We start from the raw sequence: 19252 nt of genomic DNA on the forward strand, positions 1-19252 counted from the left end.
TCTCTTAGAGAAAAAGACTCTGCAGAACTCACCTGAGAGTCATCCTGTTTGTACATTTTCTTCCTCATCAAACAATTCCAGGGTTGGTCGTCTGTACGGTTCTAGAATGGGCTGCTAATAACATCCTTCATACCGATTTCTCTCATGACATCTCAGGTCATGTCATGAATTTTGTTATGGAGTAGAGGAGGGTGTTTAAAAATAGTCACAGATGAATTTGAGACCCAAACATGCTGAGTGTCTTCAGATCATTGGAGGTCTGCTGTTCACCATCAAAGACAGACTCACTTTTGATTCCATCTAATCAGCTTTCAGCATGAATGTGTGTGAACACGGCATCGTCTTCTGTGTGCATCACACATCCCACTCAGAACGCCTGGAGTGGCCTCAGGTTGCCCCCCCTGAGTGGCTTCTGGCTGCATGCTGACTTCCTGCCTGTTCATCACAAGCTGATTAAATTACCCGTTGCACTAATGAATCCGGCTATAATGCTGATGAGTCTCAGTCATGCAGGTGAAGCCAGGAAAGTCTACGCTCATGAATATGCAAATTTAAAACATTTCAAACTTCCTCTTTGCTGTAAAAACAAAACAAAACCCACCCTATTTCCCATCTTTTCTCTGTCTTCTTTTCTGTCTTCTGTAACGCCAACTGGTCAAGGTAGACAACCATCTCCAAGTTCCTCTGTGATTAATAAAGTGTCTGTCTGTCTGTCATCTTTCTTCCAGATAATCACTACAGGTACTGTAGTCAGTAAACACCTGAGAGCCACAGATCAAAAAGATGAGTTCAAAAAACCTCAGACAGGTGAGGTGATTGAACCCATGACCTCCTGAACCAATGCCCAAACAGCCTCTGTACCACCTGAGCTACTCAGATTGAACACTTGCATCAAGAGGCGGTAAAAATCAGTCCAGCTGCTCCTCCTCTTTCAGCCCTTCCATTAGGAGACGCTGTTGCTTAGCAACATTACCAACTGGAGCTGGTCAGTATTGATTAATAAAGGTCCTTTCAGTCCAATTAGAAACAATGGTGGGAAAATGTGTGTTTGGAGTTGAAGGACAAATACAACCAAATATTTATATTACTTTTTTTTGCTAGCTATCATCACCAGAGTGCATGATGGCTAAAGAGGAAAAGGTTCAGACCCAGCTCTAAAAACTTTCCTGATGTTTAGACATCATTGTTTGTTAATTCACAGTTGAAAATAAATCAAATTTAGAGATCGCTTTAAAAAGGACTAAGAAAGAGACTTGATCCAACAACCAGCTGATCTCCAGAATAACGTTGCTACGAGCTGAGCTACAGTTAACTGTGGATCTTCAGAATGAGACGTCGTCCGTCTCCGGTCTGACATCAGGTCGGCTGACTGATCACACACAAAGACCTCACCGCCAGTAGTCTCTTCTTCTGCTGTGGCATCTGGTGTGAAAGTCTCTGTAATCTCCCATGTCTGCATTTGGAGAGCCTTCGTCTTCATCACAGGTCAATATCGTAGTTGTGTTCAGCCTTTGAAGCATCAAAAACCGTTTGATGGTCAGGGGTTCCTATTTCTGGCCCATATGTTTATTTCAGGTTATCATTTTGTAGATCTTTAAATAACAACCTGCATCTTTTCAATGGATAAAATATTTTTGCCTTTAGACATATTCTTCTTCTTCTTCCCCTTTACAGACGTACGTGACCGTTGATGGATATGTCTTTATATCAATATATCGTCTAAATGCTGGATTACAACGTACAAGCTGTAAAGAATGGTTTTAGGTGTGTGTTGGTGAATACTCTTTAGGTGTTTAGCAGAAAGGAAAATAGTTTTACTGTGAGCTCCAGAAATAATTGGTAGGGAAAAAAAAAAACTTAGACAGACTTTCTATAAACATGAAGTCAGCAGACAATGACAGAATTTTCATTTTCGGGTCAACTTTTCCTTTAAGTGATTCAAAATCTCAAACTCCAGCCATCATCTCTGTTGCCATGACACCAGGGATTCATGAGGTCGCTGGGAGCTGCTGCTGTTTTCTCAAGTGTTTTCTCAACGCGTTTGAAAACTTCCATACAGGTATAAACTTGAGCTTCAGCTCACTGACAGCAGGAGACTCAATGAAATTTGAAGTACTGGATCGGATTGATTTTCCTTCGTGAAATGTGCAGTAATGGACTTTGTGGCTGACTTATGGCAGGAAGAGCATCCACGTCTGAAAATATTTTCAAGAGTTCCAACATGACAAATATGCAATTCACAGATTTAAACAGTCCATTGTTGTTGTTAGTTTGTTTTTAAGGGGAGGTCAAACTCATTTTTCATTCATTACTTTGACTTTGGCTGAAATCGTGACACACATTTATTAAGCTGACAGACACAAAGCTGCAGCCTGAGATGAGAAAGAAAGATAACAGGAAAGCAGGAAGCACAACCATAACCCGCTCCCTCGTTTCCCTGGTTACCTGTGCAGAAACACACACACACACACACACACACACACACACACACACACACACACACACACACACACACACACACACACACACACACACACACACACACACACACACACACACACACAAATCAATGCCGTAACACTGGTTCATAGATCCCTATGTATTAAATTTTTTTAATTTTTAAGCCATGAGGTCTAAAGTTGACGACATGTTTCTCTAGATCGCATCCCATCCTTGGTGTTTGTTAAATGGAGCAAAATCAGGACGTAAAGTAGGACGTGAGACACAATGTGGTTGTGTCAAATGGATACACGCCAATCAAAGACTGCAAATCTGTTAGAAGAAGTATCATCTCGATTAAGAGTTGATGGGATGAGATAGTCCAGGTTCACGCAGTGAAACAGTCCAGGTTCATGCAGTGAAACTATCCAGATCCACACAGTGAAACAGTCCCGGTTCATAATGTGAACAGTCCAGGTTCATACAGTGAAACAGTCCAGGTTCAAATGTTCCCACTGAGCCAAAACAAAAGCCTATCTTTGACAAAGGTCTGAAATTGTGGTTGGGTTTTTATCGCAGTGTTGAAGTTATGTCACTGGATTTGGTTCCTTTTGGATAATCAAATAGCCAATACTAAAATCTTTATTTTGAACTGGACTCCAGATTATTGCCTGAGAGAAATGTTCGAATCAACATCTGACCGATAAGATGAAACAATACAGTCCTGCAATATTTACTTGTACTTTTGGCCTCCATTAGTAGCAGTGGTGTTCTGAATATTCCATTCATATGTTATCATTCAATCGTGTATTAATCCAGGTGTGTGTTTAAATACAAACAATGACTCAGGTCTGGATTTTTGATCATGTCTGACGATGCGTTTGGTGTTTGTCAGACTTGATCAGAGAACGTCACACCGTCTGAAGCATTAAAACCTGAGTGCATGGGACATTATCAGAGTTTTTTTTTCTGAGCACTCAAACAGACGTCGGGTCCAAGGAATGAAACAGACCTTTGTAAAATATGCAAGAATACAATGAAGTGGTTCCTCCGTCCACACCACAGTTTAAACGGTTTAATTTACTTCCACAAAACTCTTGTCCTGAACTTCCTCACTGACAGCTACATGAGATTCAAAGTCCCTTGGAGACTCTTTGCTCAGCAGAATGAAAACCTTGGTTTCCACGGCGATACTCGTTCATCAGAGAGGATGTGACTGACCTGCACGCCAGACATTTCCTCTGGAGCTGCTGGATTACAGGGGCGGGTCTCAGGAGCAGAGATAAGAGGGTGTCGTCCCAGGATCAATCCAGCACGCTGTTAAATAATGTCAAACTGATTAAAAGGCTTCTGTGGCACCGTCTCCACACCTGATGAATTCTCTCCGCTACATTTTCACCTCAGCCGACTTCCTCTGGAGTTTGCCCGTTTTGTTTTTTATGAGATAGCTCATCCATAATTCATGGGCTTAGTTTGCATTAAACAACTGCTGGGAAATGTGACAAAGGAATAATTCACAAGGAAAGAAAACCAAGACAGAAGTAGGACATGTCTGAGAACATTTTAATTGATCTTGATGCTTGGAGCATGTATTGATACAAGTACAAATCAATACTGTGTGATCCAGTGGTAGAATAAAACCTGTACTGTTATTATTAGAACCAGTAGTTCTGACTTCATGTAGAGTCATGAATATGAATGAACCAATGAGAATAAAGATGCAACCTGATAAGAGGCTTCAACAGCCAATTAACATCAGCGATGTTTAAGTGTATCCGGGGCGTGAAAAGGCAGACTGATTTAAGCACATAGTCAGCACCCTAAGAGGCTGCTGAACATAACGATCTATAATATGTATAGATAAAGTTAAGAATATGAACGTCAGCTTTCCTGCTCAATCTTCAGGTCAGAGTTGAAATGGAAGCTCAGGAGGCCGGTGGGCGGGGTTCCTGTTGCTCAGAGCTCCTCTCTGCCATAAGGGTATATCTATTACCTTCCAAACTAGCATCACTAGAACAGCACATGTTTACTATGTTTCCACGGCAACATTATGGATGGGAAGTAAAAAACAGAGTGAGAACAATGCAATAAGATTTTTTTAGGCCTTTTTCCAGCTCCCTTCCACTCTATGGTGTCAGCTTTCCTTCAAAGAAACAGTCAGATTATCTGGACGTAAGGCAAGATTCTCCCAACCCTAAACTGAGATTGAGTGAAAATTGGTCTAGCTTATTGGTATTTTTTTAATGTCAATTTAACAGTTTTGGTTTAATACATATTTACACTTATTATCCTCATATTTACTTCGCCCTTGTTCAGCCTCCACGCAGTGTTTAAGAATTTCATTCATGTCTGTTTGCATTTGTTGTTTCTCACTCTATAACCCAAATGTCCAGCAAGAGATCAAACACTGAAAATACTGCAGATGCTGTTTGTGATGATGGAAGCAGACGACTGCACTAAATATACAACAAGGTTGCAAACATTTTCGTGGAGAAAAGCTTCATATTCTATTTTTAAATGAATGAAACCAACTGTTTCCGCTGGATGAAATGTGCTTTGGCTATTAGTAAATGTAAGAGTCTTATCTTGTTAAAGCCAGATGACAACATAGTCTGTGTGTTAGCATATGTAGAAATAAAGTAAAGGCTCAGGGGATCAGCGTCTAACCCATCCTGGATTTGTCCTGTCGTGAAACAACAAAGGAGCTTATTGTCTATTTGTTCTCTCGCAGCTTCGAATTTAACTCCAATTTACTGTATTTATGTCAAATTATATTGTTAAAGTGTGAAATGTTGTGTATGAAAAATGAATGAAGAAAGCTGAGTTCACCAACAAAAGCTCCCTTTGTAAGGATATTTGCATTGAGAAAGAAAACTATTAGTGTTAGTTTGGCATATATTATATTCTTCATGATTGGAGGATGTACAGAAATGTTTGACTGCATCTACTAACTTAAGGATGTCAGGAAGCTGCTGCTTTACTCATACAAGTAGAATATTTGATCATTTCTCTGTTGTGGAATTTCAGCGAAATGCCAGTGATGGATATTTGCATCATTTTGTTCGGTGCAGTTTTATGGTGTTGAACTATAATAAAAATGAAAACTATATACTCTAAATGATCAATAATTCTTTGATAAGTGATGAACCTTGATTGGTGGACCTACTGTATATCTGGAGTCACGTGTTCAGGAGGAACATTACAGAGAATAAAGTTAGACTGACATCTGTTGGTGAACAAACATACTGCAGGTAGGCCCCCTTCTCTCCATAAATAACCTGGTTAATTTATATTTTTAAAAAAAATAGTTTTAAATATCAGTTCCAAAACTTCTAATCAGTTAATTTAATTAATTTTACAAGTGAATAATTTGTCGATGTATTCAAAAATCTGACGAAATAGCAAAAGGTTCCCAGCATGCATTGCACTAATGCTGTGATGGATACAAATTACAATTCATAATGGATGAAACTTGCAGCCAGAAAGTAGAAATTTAAACATAAATTTATTCAATTTTTTTTATGAGACACGACTCATCAGGTTTTGACATTTTTCACGTTTTCATTTCATTTGCTTTCAGTTTCATCTTTGAGATGCTGCATTTTAATAACTATGTAGTGGAATATATGTAAATTTTTTGTCTTTATAAATGTCATATCAATGTCTAAAGCTGACAGAAGACAAGAATCAGAGCAGCACTCATTAACTTATTTATTATACTGAATTTACCAAAAGTAAAAGCAAACACTTGAATAAACATTATTGTACATTTTTAGTCTGTTATCCCATGTTTTTTTTTTTGCGGTGGCTGGTTTCATGAAGCATTCCACAAACGATGTCTTACCACCTTAATTTTTTTAAAAACAACCAGGAGATGACGTGGACGCTCCGGAGTAAGGCGGACACGGACGTGGAGGCGACCCCCTTCACTGCCAGCGAGATGCAGGGAACTCAGCAGATCCAGATGATACAGAGGAGACGATAAATAAACAACAAAAAAACGACACATTGAGGCAGTTCTTCATGTCGCTGAGGCAGAGTGACCCAACACAACCAACAAACAGACAGAAGGAAAGTCGACCTCCGTCTTAACAGAAAGGAAACAAACCGTTTAAAGCTGGTCAAACTGGGTCTTCAGAGAGTCAAAAACCTTGAACCCAGACGGGTTCAAGCGATCACACGCTGCATTAACCTTCTGAAATAACTTTACACAAATTAATCGAAGGGATTGGACTGTTACGATCAAAGTTGGCCCAGTTTTCACAGCCTCGTCTTCAACCGGTAAAACTAATAACACAATAAATCTGCCACAACTAAATAGGGATGCCGTAACCATGGTGATGCATGCCGAGTTCTTCGTCTCAGCTGCATCTGCCGTTCTGCTGCCATCTAGTGGCCAGAGTTCAAACAAGAAATGTAACACTGCAATAAATCAATGACAACTAGATGAATCCATGTCATATCAATACGGCGTCTTCGTGAATTGATTGCAAAACATTTGCGATACACAATTGCATGAATAGGTTTACGGTAAGAAGATTTAACTCAGAGCTGCTGGAGTGATTGTCTCAACCGGAGTTGGACAGAACGCTGACAGGAAGTAAAACATCAGCTTGTTGATCTGAGTTCTTTGTTGACCAGAGAGCAACACTGTGACAGGAAGAAGAACTGAAACCCAGGAATCGGCTGGAAGACTGAGACCAACTCTGTTGTAACGCCAGACGATAAATTACCCGACGATCTTTAAATGTTTGATACGATTTATGGAGAAAAAAAGAAAAAAAGAAGAGCATTCCACTCCTTCCTTCAACTTTAGGATGATTTCGACCAGACCCAAACTGAAACGCCACCAGATTACCTATCAGTGCTTCTCAACTGCCGTAAACCCAAGTTGATTAAAAAAAAAAAAAAAAAAATTCAAGGCAATTTTTCGACTGTTTTAATCAGCTGACTCGTTTACGAAGAAACGTTTCAGTGTCAGAACATATAAACATTAACACTGCATGTTGTGCAGTTTAGGCCCAATGTATAAAGCAGTGGTTATCCGCTCATTGACACCAGCACTGTGTTTCTATAAGGGAGGAGATAAAATTCTACAAAATGGACATGAAAAGAAAAAAATCTTCTGTCTGGAATGGAAACTTCAACAGGAACAAAAAACCCCAAAACAAACAAAAAAAAACAAAACAGGGTTTATTGACATGTCATGATATTCTACACCTTGCAGGGCTTTTGTAGAGCAAAACGACTGCAGGAGAGCCCACAGTGCTAATCGCTGCCCCCCCAGACGCCCTGGCAGCCCCCTGTGTGCAAGTGTTTGGAGGGTGGGGGGGTCACCCTATAGCAGGAGGGGGGGGGGGATGAAAGAGGAGGCAAAGAAGATGATGAGCTCACATGAACGTGAGCTTCTCTGGGTGAAGAAGGTGAAGCAGGTGCAGGAATCTCCAACTGGATGATGGGGGGGAGGGGGCGGGCATTTGAGGGCAGTTCTGGGGGCAACGGTGGGACACCGGCCCCGACTAGAAGGTCTTCCTGTGGATGGCACGTGCTCTGTCTTCTTCATATTCCCGCTTCGACACCCACATCTTTTTAAAGGTGTCCAATGACGCCAGGATGGAGCCGCTGCAGGGAGGACGAGGTTTAGATCAGACATGGAGACCGGGACTATGACCCCATCTGGGATGCACACCAGTACCGGGTGTGGTGCCATTTTCAAAGTAGAAGGTTCAGAAAGTTCTGAATGAATCACACCGGAACTCAACCAGAGTACTTACCCAATCCATGTGGAGTAGAGCCTCTCCTGGGGAGCAGAAATCTGGACAGGAGCAAAGAAACCACAGGTAAAAATTCAGGTTTAACTGTGATGCTGTTCTCTTGTTTGAAACTAAAAGACAACGACTGCTAAATCAGCAGGAATCTCACAATATCATTATCTAAAAACGAGTGAACTAGAAGACTGACGTCTAGCAGGCGGTTAAAAACTCGTCACGGATGTCAAACACATCACAGGTCAGTCAGGAGGACCTGGACCCACCTTGATCTTCACGTCTTTGGGCGCCAGCTTCTTGACTTCAGTTAATAGTCGTTCCCCAAAGCCTGGAAGAGAAAAACAGTGAATGTTCTTCAGACGGGGGATCAATGCTGCTAGAAGCTGAGTCGCCATTTAGTGCAATAACCAAAGAGGGCAGAGTCATTTTTGTGACTAATGTGTAATCTCTGAGTAGGAGGCTCAGCCGACACCCACCTTTGATGAGCGTTGATCCTCCACACAACACGATGGTGGAGAACAGCGTGCGTCGGAGGTCCATGTCAGACTTCTGGATGGCGTACGCCAGTACTTCGTGGATCCCCGAGCTTTCTTCTCCGATCAGGTCGGGTCTGAAGAGCAGCTCTGGAGCGCGGAATCTCGCCGGACCGATCTGAAAGGGAGATGGCGGTTTGAAGTCAGGAGAGGAATGTGTGTGCGATCGTTCCAGAACCCTTCCAGAGCCGCGTGACGGACTCACATTTAAAGTGCTTCCGTCGGGAAGAACGTACTGAGCCTTCTCTGTTTCTAAAGTCTCGTCCTTCTGCGGGTTGAGAGATAAATAACACGCCCTCTGCAAAGCCAGAAACAGTCAATTAGATGAGGCAGTCCTTCACGCATCCGACGACTTCTGACCGTCTCACCTCTTTGACCGTGCGAACCACCTCAAACTCGGCTGAGGTGTTGAAGTTGTACCCTTCTTTGCGCAGCAGCAAGCGGAGGTATCGTGAAACGTCGCGTCCGGCAATGTCCACTCGCATGATGGAGTGTGGGATGGCGAAGCCCTCGTAGATGGGCACCACATGAGTGACGCCATCCCCTGAATCTAACACGACCCCGGTGGTACGACCCGTGGCGTACCTGCATCAAACAGAGGTAAGTGACATCCTTGTTAATCCGCACTGATGCAGGAAGCACCGTCTGTCTCGAGGCGTCCGGCTGATGAAGGTCAGACGGACCATTAAGTGATGCTAATAAAGGTCAGAGAGGATGTTTAGGCTGGTTTGAATCCCCTACAGATGAGGGGCACTGACTACCAGCACAGATGGAGCAAGTTGGGTTGGACTTATTACAGACAGTTTTATCCTTAAGACGTGTTCACATCACCAGGCTGAAGTTACTCATTTCTGACTTGTTGTTCTGATTAGATTCCTTCAGTCCATACTCCTAATTCCAATGACCTGGAACTAGCGCTGATGTTAGCCAATAGCTGTCAGGCAGAGTAAATGTGCGCTTACAAACTGAGGACGGCCTGCATGGAGATGAAGAGCGCAGGAACATTGAAGGTCTCAAAGAAAACTTCTGCTGCCTTCTCCCTGTTCTTGCTGGGGTTGAGAGGAGCTTCGGTCAGCAGCACAGGATGCTAGAAACACACGGACATGCAGGGAGCGGGGATTACCGATCTGCCATCATCATCATTGTCATCATCATGTGTCAGGAAGGGAGGCGCTCACCTCCTCAGAGAAGGTCTGCAGTTGCTCTTTGGAATAAACGTACTGCCAGATCCTCTCCATGTCGTTCCAGTCCTTCACGATGCCGTGCTCCATCGGGTAGCGAACCGATAACAAGCCTCTGTGCTCCTGATCAGAGAGGAAGAGACAAAAATACAGAGACATGAAAAGGATGCAAATCAAAACAACCAATATCTGAAGCTCAAGTAGTTCAGTCGATCCTCCCTCAACACGAGGGTCTGTGGTTTGATGCCAGAGGTTTTAGTATTGATCGGCCACTGAACAAAACAACGTTCTTACAGCCGGAATGTCAATATGTGTGTGTCTGTGTGTGTGTCTGTGTGTGACCTCTGCTTTGGGTCCAATGAAGAGGTCTCCCTCCAAGGCTCCTGCCATCACACGAACATGTTTGGGACGTCCAACGCTGCATCACACACAGAAGTGTGAGACACAAAACAAAACACAGACACACAAAACGTCTAACAGCAAAAATGTTGTTCCAAACAAAACTGTCTACTGTAGGCAATTCATCCTCTGAGGTCTGAGGAGGGTTTTTTTCTGGTGTTTCTATTAATATCTCTGTGATAAACATCGTAGAAAATATGTCTGTGTTGATCCACTCTTTTATACTAAAATTCCGCTGTTTCTTTCTGTGTCAGACTTTGACGAAGTCACTTAAGAACCAGAATGACTAGTCCACATGAGGCCAGGTGTATTTCACAGGACATTTGAAGAATTTCAAAAATCCAGACTCAATATTTAAGTTTTGTATGTAAATGATGTCTTTACTCTCGCTTTGGGAGATGAGTGAGTCTGAACCTCTATAAAACTAACACTGTGTTGTTATACATGACACAAAATACGTGATAATATTTTATGCAACAAACTTAAAATGTTCATTTGAAAAGCAAAAATAAAAACAAAACAAAAATGTCCACCATATGTTTGTGTGTTTTATTAACATACATTAGCTATGGTTAGAATTATGACTGTCACATTGATTATGTTATCTTCTCATTGTCATTCTCATTTCTTGAACTAAACAGAGTTATTTTTAAATTTGATGTTTGACTGAATTATTTAATCCGATTATCCGGAATTAAATTATCCTTTAACGTCACTGATTGATCATCTATGGAGGGACTAAACTCTTGGAAGAATATGTCTTTATGTGAACATCGTGGATCATCAACAACAACTATGATGAAACAATGTCCAAACTGCTAATGTCAGAAATCTAACGATGACGTGTATTTTTTTCACAAACCGGGAGCATGTCATAGACACATTAACTGGAATAAATTGATAAAACAAGTTGCAGATGAGCAGAAAAAAAGAGCTCGAGTCACGCTTACTAGTTTGGGAAGCAGTACTTGGGGATCTGGTCGCCTGCGAAACCAGCTTTGATAACTCCCGATCCCTGAAGAAGACAGGACAGAAGACATTTACATTCAACATCACACGGTGTGTTTGAGCTGCAGCAGTTTAATCTCCCAGCAGTGAGAGGGAGGTCATGAGACGGAGCCCGAGGCTGGCAGGAATCACCCGCCGAGCCACGAGCAGCAGCACTGAACCCAATCACTTCCATCTCTACAAGGACTTTGTCCAGGAGAGACACCAAATTAGAACAGTTGCCGTTTTGTTTCTGTTCAATTTGTTACAATTTCTTATATTTGAACACATTTTTTCTGACATTAACTGCCTGTTTATTATAGGATTAATTACACATTTTTTGTACTGTTTTTTAATGTATCCATGGACCAGCCCAGACTACTGTCAGACACACTGCATTCCTTATGTTCCTTGTCACCTGCTAGGGTTGTTAGACCTGAAGATATTAGTGCTGTTTAGAACTAGATTGGTCCTTTGTGGGTGGACGAGTCTAATTAGTGGCAGCTTCTTAACATTGGTTCCATCTTTGCCTTCAGAACAGATCATATAGTATCAATACCACTTTTCAAATCTCCATTAAAATCCCGTGTTTACTCTGTCTTTCCTGTTCCAGTTTGTATAATTTCCTTGTATTTAGAATTACAGCACAGACTTTGATATGCCTTACCATTTTTTTAATGGATTAACTGTTTCTTCTTAATTTTGATTTGTTCTGCTAGTTTTATTTGTCCAATGATGTTCATCATTTAGTGCACTGCTCTGTGGTATTTAACTCTGATACACAAATAATCGAACCTGAGTTTCAGGTGCAATAGCAAATTCTGAGCCCTGATAGCATGTAACTTTATTTAGATACATTTAGATAGATTTATATACTTTATAATCTGTGATTTCAATTTATTTGTTGACCAACTATTGACGTATGAAGTTTGGTTGCTCTACAAACTTGCAGCACCAGACAGCTGCTAAAGAAAATATCTTAAACTGTAGGAACTAATTGAAGATTGCAGAATCAGGATGGTTTTGTGAGCATGTTTTGAACTATACATTATTTTTTGATAACAAGATATACTAAACAACGACACTAAAATAGGTAAAAATAAGAGAAACACCAACGCTGTTATCGTTTCATTGGCTATAACCAGTGCCTACATCCTGCACAAAGCAAAGATGCTGTTAATGCAACATATTACAATGCAACATATTAAAATGCTGTATACTATCAATTATTATGACTTTAATTGTGACCTCAACCCTATATGATAGCTATCTGTAATAGCATACAGTATAACATTGGGATCTTACAAAGAGAAGCTTAGCTACCCGGTTAGTGCTGTTAGCTATCGGAAGGTTTAGCTAGTGCTTCATTTGGGATGGATAAATCAAGATCCGCTAACTACATCGGTAACTTCAGCAATGTGGATAGCATGTTGAGTGAAGCATACATGTTAAATATTTCACATTTTACAACTATGGTTGACACCCACTGTGTTTAGCTATAATACAATATTTAACTAAGCTAAAGGCTAGCAATCGCTGTTAGCTAGCGGCCTCGGTTTGGGTGTGGATGAATGACATCATCATACTTACATTATCAATCACAACCGGCTGGTTCGCCAAAATGTCATAGGATTCCATGACGGACTGGGTGTTTCAGATACGTTTCTATAGATCCGTGTGTGTGTTCGTCCCCGTTTAGTTTTTCAAGCATGTAAAAGAACGCTCTGTCACGGTGCACCGTCTTGCCGCTACCGCTCCTCTGCTACTGACGGTGGACCCGCCTCTCCGCCACAACAACATCAACGCGGCATCCGTTTGACTGGCAAGAGAATCGACCAATCAGATTAAGTATAAAATAATTAAGACTGGCAGGAAAATGAACCAATCAGAGGTCTCAATCGAATACCATGCGTGTCATGCCTGTCAACGAGCAAGAAGAGCGCCCCTGTCAAACCAGTGGAAAACAGCGTCTTTTAATAAAGAAGGACCAGTTGTTGTTTTTTTTTACATCTTTTAATGTCTTTAAGTATATAATAGTAGCTTCAGAGTTCGGATATGGAGGGGAGAAAGGTCATTTAACTCGCAAGGAAATGTTTCTTTAGGGTTGAGGTGATTATCTTAAAAAATCAATGTACTGTAGTAATACAATAAGCCAACTATTAATGATGTACAGTACTTGGCAATATATTGGATTTTCATCATCAAATCTATAGCTGTGATCGTTATTTTTTAATAAAAAGGTTCAGGTTTCAAATTCACATTTTGCATTTTAATAAGTTTTAATTACTGTACTGTTAATATTCTATACTGCTAAATTTTTTAAAAAGTTATTAAATTCAAATCCAGTTGAAGTCTTCAACTGAAGAAGTCTCTTGGTCAAGAGACGAAAGGTCCTCAAGAACTTTCTTCACGTCCAGTAGATTGACTAAACACATTTGGAAAATCTGGTGATTCATACGCAATATAATCTATAATTTTATATAAGATTGATATTACACTCTAATAGATAGATAGATAGATACTTTATTAATCCCGGAGGAAATTGTACAATAATAGTGTAATAGTGTACGAATAGTAATAGTGTAAGAATAATAATAAGTAATAAGCAAATAATCATGACGTACAGAGTAACTATCAAATGAATGAGTCAGAGAAAAATATAATACAGTATTATGATATATCACTTCTGAGATGATGAAATTTTTCAAGCTCGAAAGATATGTTTGAACTTTCCCGGAACTTTGAACGCAACATCGTCTGTCACATGCGCTGACCAATCACAACGCTCCCGTCCTCGTGTCTCTTCCTGGAAATGAAGCGTCACCGATAAGCAAAACAGAACGTAGAAGTACGATTAAGTAGTGAAATAATCTGAGATTTTTATATATTCTTATTTTTCCAGGTATGTGTTGTCTTTATTTCATCATTGGGTCGCGGTTTTTACACTGACAGGCAGAGAGGACACCAGTATTATCGGATAACCGGGATTAGTTGTACTCGGGCATAGAGACACAGTAACCTCGTTTTAGCTGAAGTTAAGTAGCTTGTTCCAGTTAGCTTTAGCACGTGCGTGGGGCTAGAACAGGTTATAGTCAAGTGTTATAAAACGTAATAGACACGGATAAAAGTCTTAACATTACTGAAAAGCCTTACTGTCATTATTACTACAGTTGTTATTGTCAGTGGGAGGCCCATACTGCCCAGTGGGGGTCAGGTTCCGTTTCTGTTCCTGCCTCCTTGTCAGTCATGCTCAGGGCTAAAGGCAGTGAGTAAGTCTAACAACATGACCCTCTCAGTGTTTCCGGTTTTCCCTGGTGTTAATGGGGTCTGATCACCCCAATGTCTGCTGGAGGGGTCCAGAACTGGGACCCTACCCAGATGAAGATTCTAATTTTACATGTGAAGAGCTGGACTGAAAACACTTAGTGCAGTCTGGTGCTGACGTCATTTCCGCTGCTTTAACTTTTACTTTTGTTTCATGTGACCTTAAGAATAGAAGAGGAAAGAAGAAGAATGGACTTCATTAAGTCATAGTTAAGTGTAGTTAATCGGTCATGCTTGAAATGAAGTAATGCATTCTCTGTAACAGTGTTTAACCAAGTAATCATTTTACATGGCGTGTGAAATCAGTATCCTCAGGTATTTTTGAATATGAAGTAAATTAAGTGATTTTTAAGATAGGTGTCATCTTCTACAATCTTGAAGAAAATCTTTTCATTGTCTGTTATGAAGAACTTTTTAGCACCACTCCTGCTGTCTTCCTAAATGTGCCTCAGCACTGTGTATTCGTGAGTGTGTATTCATGAGTGTGTTTTCATGAGCGTGTATTCATGAGTGTGATTGACTCAGAAGTCCATTGTGATCATTCCAGGTCTCTGCTGTGGGCTTCATGATAACATCCAGGAGAACAGAAACTGTTCAGAACCATGGCCCTGACTGAGGAGCAGACTGAGAAGTAAGAACGCTTCTCAGGTTTTTTAGTCTGTCAGGATCTTTTTCTGATGAATCATACAATACTGTGAGTGTGCCTGGTAAGCTAGGTGTCACACATTTTTAAATCAGTTATACATGCTAGAAACTAACCCCTTGACCAGATGTTTGGCAGTCAGCTCTTTGCATCATTACACCGTTTCTGTTTGCTCTCCAGACACTGTTGGGTGTGTTTTGCGACAGAGCGAGATGACCACAACGCAGAGTGGGTGAGTCCCTGCAGATGTAAAGGCTGCACAAAATGGATCCACCAGTCCTGTCTGCAGCGCTGGCTGGACGAAAAGCTGAAAGGAAACATTGGGGGAACTGTGAGCTGCCCACAGTGTGGCACCGAATATCACATCACCTTCCCCAAGATGGGTAAATGAACGTTTTTCATATTTTGAACAGAAGGGAAACTTTAACCACGCAGAGTTTTAGGGGTAAAGAGTTACTAGAACTATTTATTTTGATGTTGGCAGTGGCACAAGTCTTTATCCAGTTGAATTAGTAAAAAAAACATTGGAGCTAGCGGGATGTGGCTCCTCAGCAGGAGCCCCAGTGATAACCAGTAAGCACAGTTCCACAGTGTGGGGCCTCTTAGATTTTCTAGCAACTTCTCCATGTCTGTTTCCTCCTCAGGCCCCTTGGTGTATTTCCTCCAGCAGATAGACCGAGTCTTGTCCCGGGCCAGTCCCTTTGCTGCAGTCGGGGTGGTGGTCGGGACCATCTACTGGTCCGCCGTCACATACGGAGCTGTGACGGTCATGCAGGTCACCAGACCCAACAGTCCTGCACAGAGTTGTAGAATGGGAGAGTGTTACTGGCCTCCAGTGTTCAGCTCTGTCTGTGTTCTGCAGGTTGTGGGCCATAAGAAGGGGCTCAGCGTGATGGAGCGAGCCGACCCTCTCTTCCTTCTGATGGGTCTTCCCACCATTCCTGTGGCGCTTGTCCTGGGGAAGATGATCCGGTGGGAGGATTACATCGTGAGACTGTGGCAGAGATATTCCTACAGACAGGACATGCTACCAGGTAGTGACACACAAGCATCTAGCCGCTTGAAACTAATTCAAGATAATCTGATAGGAAATGATAGAACATCAATAAACAGCAATAATCCTTATTTTTTGCTGATGAAGAGAAACTACAATGAAACAGGCTTGAGACCTGAGGAGGTGAACCGTAGGTTAAAGTTATGATGATTAAAGGTGCGGCATGAGAGTAAAGAAGTCTCTGTAGTCATTCTGTTAATCTCTTATAAATTGATTTTGCTTCTTCTTCTAATAATAATAATAATATAAATTAAAACATGATATTGATCATGTGCTGCTGGAAAATGTGTGCAGTGGTTGCCTTGAGAAGATTGGCTGATATGATCGCATGACTGTGGCTGTGGGTTCCCCCTCAGGTCGCAGTCATCATCTAGCCCGTGTCTCGATGGACGGCGCCGGTCCAGGAGACCACCTCTCCGTGTCCAGGACTCTGTGTGGGGCCCTCATCTTTCCCTCCATCGCCAATGTGGTGGGACGGCTGCTGTTTGGACAGGTGGCGTCGAACCTGCAGCGCACCGTGCTGGTGGGCGTTACTCACGTCCTGCATGCTATTCATCTGATGCCTGGAGTCTCATTACAGCAGAAGCTTGTGACCGATGAAGTGTCTAAATACTTTTGTCCATAGTCTGTTAGTAACAATTCTCAAGCATGGTAGAAACATAACAATATTGCTTCTATCAGCTTCATAACATAACATGAAGTTGTTTTGCTGTACATAATAAATGAAGGACACGGAACATTTTTAATTTTTGTCATAAAGTAACACCAGATTCTATAATAGATTTGATTTCATGACAAAATTTCATTCTGCTTGACAGTTTTTAAACAAAGTCTATGATAATAATAGATAGTAATCTATTAGAGACATTAGTCAAAGTTTGAGATGAGCTTTTTTTCTGCAGCTAATGTAGGATTCTAAGGGGTTTAATTACACGTCTTCTTCTGCTCCTCACTTCTGCTCATGAGATCTTTGTACTAACATGGTGCTAGAGGTTGAAATGTGTCGTCTCTTGAGGGGCTCGGCCTGAGATTCTGAGCAGAGCTGCTGCTCCTTTATGTTGAAATGGATGTGTTCTTCTTGAGATACTCTGATACCATCCGGCTGGACATAGAGATAGACACAGGAGATACTGCAGGGATAGCTTGTATCTCATCTGACCTGGAATCCTCCAGTAAGGATGAACTTGACCCCTGTTTGGAATCAGAAAATATGTGAATGAATGAGACTTCCTGTCTGGACTAGACATCACTTCATTATTCTTCTTGTGTTCACATGTTTTACAGCTGACCTCATCCTCTCATCCCTAATCTCTCTCTCCACAGGGTGGAATTGCTTTCGTGCTGATGAAGGGAGCCCTGAAGATCTATTTCAGACAGCAGCAGTACATCATTCAGGCCAACAGACACATCCTCAACTACCCAGAGACAAACCAGGATGAACAGAGTGAGAGCGGAGAGGACGACACAGAGGACAGTGGCAATGAATAGTTTTATTACAGTAGCGTGGATCGAGGTGAAGAGTGGAGATAAAATCAATAGTACCGTGAAACAGTGCAGAACAATGACCTTTTAAACCGCTGAGAGCGAGTGTTTGGATTCTAGACATAGTTTGTATGATGTGCCTTCATCAGATTATCAGCAGCCTGAATGTTATCGAGCTTTCAGCCCGTGGAACCTTTTAATTTGTAATTCCAAGATGACTCCAACTCCTCCAAGTTGCCAAACATCAAACTGCCACTGACTGCATATTAGATTGGTCAATACGTCTGCACTTCCTCCCCACGCGTAGGACGCTGGGAGAGCTGGTAGGTCTGATTTCCCCTACGTGGATATAGAAGTTCAGACTTCTTTCCCGATGAAAATCCTTTTCTGTAGCTGTATGATTCCTTGCATTCGTCCAATACTGGAATCTTCTGATTGACGGTGTTACGGTAATCAATCAAAAACGGACTGTTGTGGTGAAACTTCTACTGACTTGTCATTCTTTCTTATGGTGAAGCACTATCTCTAAATACCAACATATTTCTCTCAAGTCATATTTGAAGAACTTCACACAGTCAGTGTCTGGCTGGGCTGCCAGACATTGAATTGTGATATTAGGGTCACATGTTACATGTTAACCAATCAGCTGGACCTGCTGTTTTATAAACTTTGATCCAACTGTATTAAATAAATGAATTAACTTTTTATTTTCGGAGCAGTTTCTTCTAATGTTCCCGGCTCAGTCGATCTGCTACTTCCATATGGGATGTCTTGTTTTAACATGTAACCCTGCTGAGTCAGTCGTTTTGGATGCGGTTGGGTTGAACCAGTGCAATGTGAAATCCTCCCACAGGTCCCACTGCTAACCAGTCTAATCCCAGTCAAAGCATGTCAGCATTGTGCAGGATCAGTCATTTGTGGTTTGGCTGCTTGCAGTATTTTTATTTTATGACAGCCAAAGCAAACAGAGTTGGAGAAGCAGCGTTTGTCTGAAGCCTTTTATTTAAAAAAAGCCCCAAAACAAACAAACATGTATTTTAATGTCTAATAGCTGGAGATAAATATGTCAAAAGTGTTTGTGGTCATTTTAAATGAAAACGTCGACGATTCAGCCATGTTATTTCTTTTCACCCATACATTGTTGTACAAAGCTCTTAATTTTAGTCAGAACAGTTTCTTAAAGCTGTTTCTAAAACTCCTGTGACATTTTATACCCTCTCACAATAACAACCACGTCCTTGTCTATCTGACCTTCTCTATAAAAGCACTGAGCTTGGGATGAAATGACATCTGGAATATCACCGCAACTGGTAGGATTTTTATATAATAATTATTTAATTTCTGTTGATGGTGCTAAATGAAAAACAAAGAACCAGAGTAAATGCTGTTCTCTAAATATGAATTTCACCTGAAGGTGGATCAGATGAGCATTACATATTGTA

General features: G+C 41.3%; 2 protein-coding genes across 3 annotated transcripts; one reads left to right on the forward strand and one right to left on the reverse strand.

Annotated features, from left to right (window-relative positions):
• Positions 1–6136: 6136 nt before the first annotated feature.
• On the reverse strand, positions 6137–13083 carry actr1b (actin related protein 1B). The gene is made up of 11 exons (XM_068335599.1): positions 12898–13083; positions 11271–11335; positions 10264–10339; positions 9919–10044; positions 9703–9827; positions 9109–9325; positions 8946–9038; positions 8684–8858; positions 8474–8535; positions 8214–8254; positions 6137–8061 (listed from the first exon to the last, which is right to left on the reverse strand). The coding sequence occupies exons 1-11, from the start codon at positions 12943–12945 to the stop codon at positions 7959–7961; spliced, it is 1131 nt and encodes a 376-aa protein (XP_068191700.1). The 5' UTR covers positions 12946–13083; the 3' UTR covers positions 6137–7958.
• Positions 13084–14097: 1014 nt separating this feature from the next.
• On the forward strand, positions 14098–18517 carry marchf5l (membrane-associated ring finger (C3HC4) 5, like). 2 transcript variants are annotated; one of them, XM_068334633.1, is made up of 7 exons: positions 14098–14209; positions 15179–15262; positions 15455–15657; positions 15919–16049; positions 16137–16308; positions 16685–16851; positions 17652–18517. In XM_068334633.1, the coding sequence occupies exons 2-7, from the start codon at positions 15234–15236 to the stop codon at positions 17814–17816; spliced, it is 867 nt and encodes a 288-aa protein (XP_068190734.1). In that variant the 5' UTR covers positions 14098–14209; positions 15179–15233; the 3' UTR covers positions 17817–18517. The 2 variants fall into 2 exon arrangements, with proteins under 2 accessions (XP_068190734.1, XP_068190735.1); XM_068334634.1 differs by having other exon boundaries at positions 14129–14155.
• The last annotated feature ends 735 nt before the right edge of the window (positions 18518–19252 follow it).

Source organism: Antennarius striatus, chromosome 15 (assembly GCF_040054535.1).
Source record: "Antennarius striatus isolate MH-2024 chromosome 15, ASM4005453v1, whole genome shotgun sequence".
In the NCBI taxonomy this organism is placed as follows: Eukaryota; Metazoa; Chordata; class Actinopteri; order Lophiiformes; family Antennariidae; genus Antennarius; species Antennarius striatus.